Genomic DNA, 11,562 nt, shown 5'->3' on the forward strand with positions numbered 1-11,562 from the left:
CAGGAAATGGCCATGGGATGTTACTTCTGCTTAAAAGCACAGCTTAGGCTATATTATGAGAAAGATATCTCAGTAATACGCTGGTGTTTTTGCCTTCACTGTCTTCACTGATTTTGGTGAGGAAAAGGTGAAATGGGGAGTACTGATACATACAGACTTCAAATTTATTACCCTCACCAGATGCTGAAAAGATGGAAACTCCTTAAAACCATTTTTCTGAGGGGCAGACAAAGGACCATGAGAGATTGGAGGGCTGACACCTGGGGAAGCTGAAATTTTATGTCCTGCTTATCCTAGAGGAAGCTATGGCAGCTTTTTTGCCAGTGGACAATATGGAGCTAGAAAATAATTCCTGTGTGACATGTAGAGAGATGCATCATTTTGCTACAAGCCAGCAGGCTAACTGATCAGCATTCTTTTCACCGATTATTATTTGTTTTACTCCTCTTTATTCCTCCATCTCTCCTTTGACTTCAAAGAAGAGTCACAACCTGCTTACTGTCAGACTGTGCAAATGTGATGTGAAGCCCCCTGGGTAAAGCAAATTATTTTCAGGTCTAAGTTGCAATTTTTGCTAAGAGTACTTTAAAAATGTGCATGAAGTGGTAGGGCTGAACTCCAAGGATTCCTACCTTTAAGGTCCAGGGACAACCAAGTAAATACAGGGTCTCTACTTCTCCTTGGTATGTCATTTATTTTCTAATCTCCTGTTGTCACACTAGCGTACCTACAATTCTGTTTGTTGTAGAAGATAAAACTACAGTCTGCTCTGTGTGCTAGTTGTTCTTTTTTTTTCTTTTTTTCTTTCTTTTTTTTTTTTTTTTTTTGCTGCTGTTGCTGAAATATTGAAATGTCCTTGTTAGACCAGAATTCTGCATTTCAGCTTACCATAATTATAAAACACATGGCATATGTGTTTAAACTAGGCCTGATTTTCTCCCAGGGAGCAATTTCACTTTACAAAACCAGTTTATAATTAACTAAAGCTTGCCACCGGAAATTACTTTGTTTTCTAAATAGTTCCCAATTTAAATGAATCTGACTGTGGAAGAGGAAGTCCAGATTTAAAAACTATAGGTTGGTTATGGTGTTTGGAGGAAGAGATAGGCTACTGCAAGAGAAAGTCTAAGATTCTGTGTGCAGATCTCCACTCTGCATTTGCAGAGTGCCACCCTTTGTGCAGAAGAAGTCATTGGTCATTTGATTTTTATTTATCTTGGTTCCTAAAGTTTTCAATCGTCCTTTTCTCACCAGACAACAGCCGAGCAGAGACAAGGATCAGGAGAGTTTCTAATGTGGTTTTCTGCAGTCTTTGTCACTGTTACTTGATGCAACAAACATTTCCTCATGTTGTGACAAAAACCTGTGCTAATGATAACAAACTGTAGCTCTCCTTGCTGCTGCGGATGACTCAGAGGTTAATTCCAGCTGTTTACATAATGGGCACATCCAGAGAATGCTTTCAGCAGCAGGGCATTTTCTAACTGGCATCTCACTGTTAAATTTGTCTCTCTAACCTACGTCTGACTGACTTTTGTCAGGGGTACCACACGTCAGTAAATACAGCTCTATAGACAGGCACGCAGTCAAGACGGACAGGATAAAAGTCTTCCTGTCCTGTTCTGTTGAAAGATAATGCAATGGGGTATCATGGTTGGTCAAAGAAACAAAATAAAAAGATATTTTTCTTTTTATTTTTTTCAAAGAGGGAGGAATTAAAAAACAAGACAGAGGGAAATGTTCTATTTCACTTCCCCTGAGCAAACATGTAATTTCCATGATTTCTTTTTAATGACTCTCTTCTGAAGCTAGTAGGTACTGATTTATGAAAAGCTGTAAAAGATCAGGTGGAACCCTGCAGGACGTCGTTTACAGCTGCACGGATTGCAACCCATCTAATTTGTCTGGTAAAGTGTGAGCTCATGGCGCACATCACCCAGGCCATAAATTTCATGTTCAGACCTTCTGTCTAGGGGCTGGGTCAGGGGGGAAAAAAACGTCAATGCATGCAGATGCTCTGAAAGCCCAGCTTTCCCTTGGTGCATGTGAGGAGACATCACAGGCTCTTTGCTGTGAGACAAATTCCAGTTCATTGATAAACTATCCAGATGTCCTCTCTGAGGAGGAAAGTAACTAATTTTGGTTTGGAATCCTACAAGGAGAAAAATGATACTTTACAGTGCTGGTTATTCTGAGGTCACTTACATTAAAATTAGGTCATATTTTTTGTCCTGATGATACTTTGATCCAAGTAATAAACATAAAAGCTCTTGCAGGCCACTCTAATTCCTAATCCTGGAGAACTGTTCTATCTCAGCTTGTTTATGCTTTTTTTCTTTCTTTTTTTTTTTCATAAGTGATTCTTGAGTCAGTCCTTGTTTTAATAGATTGAAGTTGAAAAGATGTACTAGGCTGGAAAAAAATCTCCGTGTTTCATCATTAGGTACACTTCATAAATACTCTTAATAAATGTCTTGGGATACCAGACACTATACCCAGAAAACTATAAATAAAAAATATTGGCTCTTTGTGGGACAAACAGTAGTTGAGGAGATTCAGGCTGTACAGCTACTGGATAAAAATATCTTGGGCTTGATTTTCCCACCTGGGCCTTAAGCTGCAGTCTGTTTCAACCAGAGTAGGCTTCTGGTGTCTTCTGTCACCATGTCTCTTCCCAGTGGGAATGAGGTCTGCATCTGAAGTCAGTGGCACCTCCAGAGTCCCTTGCAGAGGCAGCAGAGCATGTCCTGACTGGGATCCAGACAAAAGAAAGCGAACAATAGTGCTTGAGCAGCTGCATCCCTGCCCTGAGACCTGTTGAATACTGGTGCTCAATCTGCGGAAGTGAATGACAAGTTGTGATTTGCAAGTTAAGATTTTCAAGCTTCTGATAAGCTCTTCAGGTGTGTCCTCTCATCCCAGAATGGAAGAAAATATTAAAATCATTTCCTGGTCTTGAAAGAATTCAGCTGATTGATAAGGATTGGCGTAATGTCAAGAATAAAGGTGCTGTTTTATATGTATCCAATTTCAATAACTGCTGTATTGCAAAGCTGCACTGTTTTTCTCTTGTCTGAGAGAGGAGTCAGGCACTAGAATGGGCTGTCCCAGGAGGTGGTGGAGTCACTGTCCCTGGAGATGTTCAAGAACTGTTAGATGTTGTACTGAGAGACATGGTTTAGTAGGAAATATTGGTGACAGGTGGGTGGTTGAGCTGGATGATCTTGGAGGTCTTTTCAAACTTTGGTGTTTCTACAGTTCCATGATTCATCCAAGGTGAAAGGTAAAAGTCTAGGTGTTACTGATGTGGTATTTCTTGATCCAAACGCACGGCAGATCGACTGCACGAGTAGGTTATTCCAGAGCTACTGATCTTGGTGGAACTTAGTAAGAACATGGTTTAGGATTGAAAAGTTCTGTTTGGATTATCTAGGCTTTGTAAGGGAGTTTAAATTTATTGGTGTTCGAACATTTGGTTCTCTCTAGGGCCCTTTACAAACTCTGCCTTTCTTCCAGTGCTGAAAGATGGCTTTGGTGGTGAGTGAAGAGGGTATTTTGAAGTCCCGATCAGTTCTCTAGTAACAGTAACTGTAACCTACACATTACACTGTGCCATTACAATCTTCAACTGATCATGTTAGCCTAATCACCTCTCATTTTTCCAGTGACAGAAGTAATTTCAGATGGATTTAGCTGTTGTTGTCAAATTATATTTCAGGTGATGTTCATTGAAATCACTAGGAAAACAAGCAAACAAACATACAAACAAAAACAACAATAACAACTAGGGAACCAATAGGCTGTAAAGTTGCAAAGAGAACTGCTTTAGATGACCTCTAAGTAAGCCTCCTACGCCCCTGAATATCACCATCCTGAAATCACAGCCAAACACATGCTTAGGTTTAGGCCTGAGGCAGACACCCATAAGGTACTTATCTTAAAATGATATGCATGCTAAAAGGATGCATGGTATGGGCATATACTTTTAACTGGAGGAAAAATTGTAGAAATACAGTTGATTAATAACGTCTGACTAGTTGAGTAAGCCACTATTGCCCTAATTAGCACTGGGAGAGAAAGGCAATTGGAGTTAGTGAGGTATCTTGTAGAAATTGTGTTTCAGGAGCTTCCTACATGACCAGGAAGAGAGCAGGTCAGTGAAGACTGATTGATTGCTGAGGACAAGAGCTGGGTGTGTTATGCCAGCTGCCTTCCTGGAAGGCCTTTTTCAGAGCGGACAAATCCTCTGCTTGGAAATGCATTTGTTTATCTGTGGGCTGCAACAAGTGGTTCAGAAAGCTAGCTGATTTTAAACCTTGATGCCTTCAAAGAAGTAGTATATTCTCAAAACTGTGAAAATAGAATTCCTCTTACCAGACAGAAAAAAAAAAAATTCTAGATCAATTTAAGAGCAACTCTTGCACCATATGCAATATCCAACTTTCAGATTCACCTACCTTAATTCTTCCTTGTTGAAAAAATTATATATTCATATACAATTCATATTCATACATATTAAAATTATGTTCATATATATTCATCTTTATTTTATTTTCAAAAGGATGATTTCATCTCAGTAGCTTCTAGGTAGCATGATACTTATGGAAAATGGCTTAAGTGGGCAAGGCAACATGGAGATGAGTTTTGTGTTTGATTCCTTGATTTGATTTTGTTTCAGACTGATTTTTTAGTTGTTTTTCAAGTAATGAATGTGGAAGCAAATCAGTTCAGTTCAGCATCCTTCATAAGCACCAACCTTAATTCAAAGGCAGGAGATGATTCAATTCACACTTTCAGATTATTTATATGATATTCTTATGCAAGTTTCAGCTTTAAGATGAGCACGATCTCAAATTGCAAACTGCGGAATACAAGTCTCATATGGTTGCATTTGTCTCGCAATTCACTTACATCTGATTTTTAGATTTGATGACATTTGTATGCCACTAGTGTCTTATTTTATATGCCTCTACCTTTTTAGCACCACCTAGGAGTTTTTGGAGGGCTGCAATACTATGAACGTTTGATATGTGTAACTTCTGCCAAAATGCTGAACTTGATATTTAGTGTGCATTGTTGTAGTGACTAGTGTATTGTTTGTGACTAGGTCAATCACATAAATATAATCTAAATTAGGCTTGTCTTTGCTAATACTTTAACACATTAAACTGTAGTATAATATTGTACTCTATGAATTTGTGATGTATCAGTGATGTAAAATCAGGGTTTGAGAAGCTGGAGCTCTTAAGCAAGGTGACTGCATAGTGTTTGTCAAAGCTGTCAGTGTGAATACATTTGGCCTCAGTGGCAGATAAATTCTGCAGATGAGCAAAAACCTGCACATAGCCTGGGAGCTCCTAGTGATGCGAATGATAAGTTTAGACACAAAATGAATCAATATTCATGTCTGATCCACAACTTTCACCATATTCTTCTTCATTTCAGGCCATCAAACCTTCTCCTGGACCAAAGTAACATTGACATTTCAGCTTTCCGCACAACAGGTGATTGGCTCAATGGTTTTCGAACAGGACAGTGCAAAGGCATTTTCACTGGTGTGGAGTACAGTTCCTGTGATACAATAGCCAAGATTTCCACCGAGTAAGTTGAAATAATCCCAGCCCTTCATCACTGGTTAGAGCTGGGGTTTCATGTTTTAGCATAAGGGTAGCATTTTAATATTCAGCTTCCTTTTTTTTTTTTTTTAAGCTAAAATAATATAATGTTTAATAGAAAAAAAAAAGTAAATTACTGTAGTAGTTGTAATACACATGCAGGAAACCTGAAACCTTTTTCATAACTCTTTCTCACTAATGTAGAGGAAATTTCAGTTTCTTCAGGTATGGCAGCACTATGCATAGTTTGGTATAAGAGCATTTGTTACCTTCAGTCACACTTTAGTAGTTGTTTTGTACTTGTTTATAATCTGCCTTTATCTGTGGTTTCCCCACAGCTGTCAGGTGTGCCAATCTTTTCCTTTTTTGCCCATCCCATATTCCATCAACCCAGGTGCCAAAGAGCAAGTACTATGTAACTGCTTTTCTCCAGTATGCTAATAATGGTTGCGTGGGTTGATAGTGACAGGACAAGGGGTAATGATTTTAAACTAAGAGAGGGGAGGTTTAGGTTAGATATTAGGAGGAAATTCTTCACACAGAGGGTGGTGATGCACTGGAACAGGTTGCCCAAGGAGGCTGTGGATGCCCCATCCCTGGAGGCATTCAAGGCCAGGCTGGATGTGGCTCTGGGCAGCCTGGTCTGGTGGTTGGCGACCCTGCACATAGCAGGGGGATTGAAACTAGATGAACTTTAAGGTCCTTTTCAACCAGCCGTTCTATGATTCTATGATTTTATAAATAATTATTCAGAGGGCAAACTCCCTCCTGCCTTGCATTTTGACAATTAATCATTATAAGCTTGAAAGTTTTAAACTTGAAAGTTCATACATTAAAATGTAGTGTGACAAGGAAGAATATGGTGGTGTTCTCTTTGCACCTGAAAAGGATCAAGTACAGTTATGAACTTACTGTACAGGAAAATCTTGACTCCCCATTGGGCTCACTGGATACAAGACCAGTTATGAAGAAGTAGCCAACAGCTGCAGGGCTGATAATTAAACACATCAATGCCGTTAATTAGTGTATTATTGCAACTATAAAAAGGCTGATAATGGGTTTTTATGACAATTACCCTTTGGGGACAGTGCAGAAATCCTCCAGGAATGCCCAGTTTCCTGTGAACAACTGTTTAATGAGCCCTTGGCAGGCATTAAACTGTTTCTATATTGCACAATGAACAAAGAGAATGAGCTGCCTGAAGAAATAAGGAGTGATAACAGCAGTAGACACAGGAAGCTTAGACATGGTGCTTATTCTGAGGATGAGACAACTGTTCAGAAGGCTTGGCACATAAAGTCACAATGTCCACTGGTCAGGAAGAATAATCATGTTGATAGGGGGATGGTAGAGGGACTTAAGATTGCAGCTGGCCCAGAAGTAGCCCCCTGTGTTTACACCACTGGCAAACACTACTTCATTGTCCATTCTTGCAGGTATGCAAACACAGCGGGGCTAAATGAGTTTTTACAATTTTTTGCAGCCTCCTGCTGTCTTCAAACAATGGCTCTCAGTATTCTTCATACCAGGATTTGTGTTTCAACAGCATTTCTGTACCTGGAGGCTCATCCAGTGCATCAGTATAAGATGAGCAAGTTGATTGGTCTCTGCTCACATCAGCTCTAGGAAGCAGAGAGGCAGGATGCTGACTCACCTAGTTTATATTCTCTTTTTTCCAGTGATATGAAGAAAATTGGTGTTACAGTTGTGGGGCCTCAAAAGAAGATCGTTAGCAGTATCAAAACTCTAGAAACTCATACGAAGAACAGCCCTGTTCCTGTGTAAGGTACCAAAATGATGTTGCTGAGGACAGAAAAAAGAAAAGTCGCATCAAAGAGCAAAAGCAATGGCTGATAAATGGCACAGTTTAAAGGAGTTCTTTGCAGCAGTTTTGGAAACATAACGATTGAAATTTCAAACCCACTGAGACACTCAAATACTGAGTATAAATGCCTTAAAAATAGGAGCGAACTTGTTTTGTATCTGTTAATCCTGAAGGGTGGGTGCTCTTAACTGACTGTTAATGCAGATAGTAAATTTCAAAAGAAAAAAAAATGTAAAAAATCCTTCCGAGTAAAAACCAGTGATACTAAAACCTAGAGCCATTTGAATATTAAGTGACTGAATAACATGAAAAACCCAAGGACATAAAAGCTGTGTATTTGATCTATACAGCAAACAAGAAGAAAGAAAGACTTACAGTATTTTTATACAGAAGAGATCTGTAACAGGTATTTTATTTCTTTAAAAGCAAGGAAAATAGAGGACTATACCTCGCAATCTGTCTGGCCATATTTACTATAATGTCATTGTAACATGCTATTTGAACTTCAGAAAGGAATACAGAAATAAAATTTGTAGTGACTGGGTTAGTTGGCAAAAGATTTTCACCATTGTGTTAGTTTCCCTAATTGTGTTCATTTAAATAGAAAAAAAAAAAGTCTTAATTCTTAAAAGACTTATTTATTTCCTTTCTTGTTTTTTGCTTTTTGTTTTTTTTTGTTTTTTTTTTACCATTATTGTTTATATTTATGCTTAAATACCTTAACCTGGCTGCATTATTGACAAGTGCCAAATATTATCAATACTTCATTGGTTTAACCTGAGAAATTGTGAGGGTTAATTACTTGATTATTTTATACTCACAACGTCATATACAAAGTACAGAAGGAAAGAAATGTCTTTTTTGTAGCTCCGACCCTAGGCAAAGCATTGGGACTTGCTGAGATTTCTTTCCTTTGCAAGTGAGTGATATTTAAATCTGGGCTTGAATTCTGTTGGAATTGCATGCCCATTGATCTCCAAATCAGTACCTAGCCTGGCCAACCATATGTATTTCCTTTGCTTTCCAAAGGCCTGATTTCATGTCACAAAGGTCTGCTGTCTTCAGATGCTGTTCAGGTGGGAGAATTACCTAGGAATTGTAAGAGTGTATCCTGCATGATCTGAGAGTGCTTTTTTAGCTTGTTGAGGAATTATGCATTACTGTCTTCCATCTCATGGGCTCTGCTCCCAGTGCTGGTAACTGGGAGTTGTACTACCATGTCGGCAGCCAAGGATGGGTGAAGAAGATGATTTAAGCTTCTGCAGTGGGAGTCTGGCTTGTCATTTTGCCTAATTCTGATCTAGAAGACCTCTGTCCAGATGCTGTGATTCTTCAGGAGCCTTGCTTTTTGATTCAGGTTCCATGGGCACCTGTGTTTGCCACTCCACATGGCTGCAGCCACCTCAGTCTTGACAGGACTGATTAGTTGTGTGGCAATGTGAGAGTCCAGAAAACACAGCACTCGCAAGGGTGTGCTTTGGTAGATGTTCCAGTATAACCAAAACCACCAGGCTCCATCCATTTAGGAATGGTTCTTCCTTCTGCAAGGTGAGTTGGGGTAAAGCCAGCTGTATTGCTTTAGAAGCAGTGCTTGGTCCCTTGAAAGAAATCAGAAGGGAGCCTATCTTTAGGAGACCATTCACATTTTTCAGTAGAAAAAGGAATGTAAAGGAGGGGATTTGAGTCTTCCTACATCTTCAGCATCTTCCCATAAGTGAGCTCTTAAGCTCCTGATTATGTTAATCCTAGTCCTGAACAGACACAGCTCTTTCCTCTGAAAATGGGGGGTTTAAGTCGCTGTGTGAGGCATTTCTAGTGCTGCATACAGGCCAGTTTCTTCATGCCCCCTTGGATTTCCAACTTGCCGTTTTTAAACTTAAACCTGATTCTAATGAGTCACAGTGAGTCATTGGCAGTCCAAGACTGTAAGAGGCAGTTGGGTGCATAGCATGCCACTTTCTGCTGTGCAGTCAAGTTTGTTGTCCTTTCTTTGCAGTGTTGGTCTGGTTTTTGAAGCTCCTTGTAGCACAGGGCACATAAATATGAGAGGAAATAATCAGTTCTTGGGATTTGTGTGGCTGAATCAGTTTCCAAATTGTTTTTATTGGGTCCAAGACATTTCAGATGCAGAGCAACAGTGTTTATTACACATTAATAAATAGAAGGAGAGTTAGGGGTAATGAACATGCTGTAAAGGATTGCATTTGAAATGCACTCACAGGATGAGAATGTCTTCTGAAAGAAAAAATTAAGGAGTTTTAAAGTAAGTCAAAATAAAAATCGAAAAGTGGAAGAAAAAATGAAAAGGAAGCACTTATGATGCAAAAACACTTCTTATGTACTACAATCTATTGTGAAATACAGCATGCTAAATACAAAAGCTATATTTTTAGTTGCTTAGTTCATCCAGAATCTTTCTTTTGTTCAGTTTGAGATTGCTCTGTCAGACACTGTTGGTGAATTTAAAAGTTCACCAAAATCCATTTGCAGACAATGTGTTTGTGGGGCAGCGTTTTACGTGTTCCTCCTGATGTTTTTCTTCAGCTTCATTCTGGAGATTAGGGATGAGTGGGCTGAGGTGGGGGGAATAGATCTCAAAACGCTCCTGAAAACACAGAGCTGGTTCATAGAATTTTAGGTTACAAGCAAAAACTTTGCACCAACCACTCTCAATCTTCTCATAGTACCATGTCATGTTCCTTGCCCACTGTTTGAGCATGCTCGGCGTAAGAAATTAAATCTTACTGATGCTTGAGAAAAAAAAACTCAGTTTTGCTTTTCTTTGCTATGAGGAGTATAGTGTTCTAAACTACACTTAGATATTTTCTCCCTGTCAAATGTTGATTTGTACTGTAAGTGGCCTCTTTTGCAAGCATCCTATACTCCCTATCCCCGTGTACATATGTATACATAGCAGTGTACAATTCTTCATTGTGGAGTAGAGATACTAGAATTTGTGTGGCCATCTTCCTGTACAGGACTTGCATTCATTATTGACATCAAGCAAAATGCAACAGCTCATAAAATGTCGTACCATATTATTGGGTTTGTATCTTTAAATATAGTTTCCATTTTATTTATTTCTGTTAACATATCTAGTTTTGTGCTGTTACTTAGCGTTCAATAAGCAATGTATAGATGTGATTTGATTGGCAATATGTATTTACTTTAACTTGTATTTCAAAGCATTACTTACTCATTTAGTTTATATATTGTGCAATTGTAGATGGCCTCTTACTAATGTAAAATGATTTGTAGTGGAAACATTTATATTTTTATAATAAACATAATGAAAGTATTTTTTACATACTGGAATACTGAGGTGATTGCTTGGAAGACAAAGTAAATTTATTTGATTAGAAAAGTGTGATAAAATTGTAATTAAATATGGATAAATTCTGAGTGTTAAAGCATGGGTTCGGAGTGAAAGCTAGATATTGCCTATATTATCTGTTAAAAGAAACAAGTAGTGCAGGCTCTAAATAGACAGACAAGCATTTGTACTAAACTGTCTTACATCAGTCAAAGACTTTACTTTCTCCATGGATACAGGAAAACATTGTCTATTACAGCCTGCCTATGGGATACTGAAAAAGTTGTCATTTATTTTAGTTGTGTCAACTATTTCCAAACTTCTGCATTTTTTCTTCCCTTGCCAGTGGACCTCTTTTCATCTTATAACTATGTTGAATCCAGTATAAGATGTAATTTTCAACAAAATAAAAAGCCCACCACTTACAGTAGTTTAACCCCATGATCATTTCTTGCCTCTGAGTATCTGTGTTAGACAATATTTTGCTCCTGTTTTGTTGTGTCCCTACCAAGTTTCTCCATGATTCATTGAAATGCAATGTCTTTAAAAATGCCGACATACAATTCAGCTTTGCACCTCAGGAATTATTTTCCCAGAAAAACACGAATGGTATGAATGTTCACCAAAACCAGTTAAAACTACTTGAAGACTAAAGTTACAGGCCTTTCTGTACCATACATGATTTTGCATGTTTTTGTTTATTACTATGCTTGCCAGGACAAAACAAGGAACACTATTATCTATCCTGGAGTATGTAAGTTTTGTCTTGGTATCTTCAGTAGAAGAGAAAATCACCAAAAGCAGCTACC

At 38.5% G+C, this 11,562-nt stretch overlaps 1 protein-coding gene across 3 annotated transcripts in view; it reads left to right on the plus strand.

The window, feature by feature from the left end:
- EPHA3 (EPH receptor A3) overlaps nucleotides 1-11,180 on the plus strand; it is a 219,220-nt gene extending 208,040 nt beyond the window's left edge. For all 3 annotated transcript variants that reach the window (XM_048945956.1, XM_048945966.1, XM_048945975.1), the window contains 2 exons: nucleotides 5,446-5,601; nucleotides 7,295-11,180. In XM_048945956.1, coding sequence (XP_048801913.1) covers nucleotides 5,446-5,601; nucleotides 7,295-7,400 — 262 coding nt within the window. In that variant the 3' untranslated portion in view covers nucleotides 7,401-11,180. The remainder of the gene's footprint in view (nucleotides 1-5,445; nucleotides 5,602-7,294) is intronic.
- The last annotated feature ends 382 nt before the right edge of the window (nucleotides 11,181-11,562 follow it).

Source organism: Lagopus muta, chromosome 1 (genome assembly GCF_023343835.1).
Source record: "Lagopus muta isolate bLagMut1 chromosome 1, bLagMut1 primary, whole genome shotgun sequence".
NCBI classification, from domain to species: Eukaryota; Metazoa; Chordata; class Aves; order Galliformes; family Phasianidae; genus Lagopus; species Lagopus muta.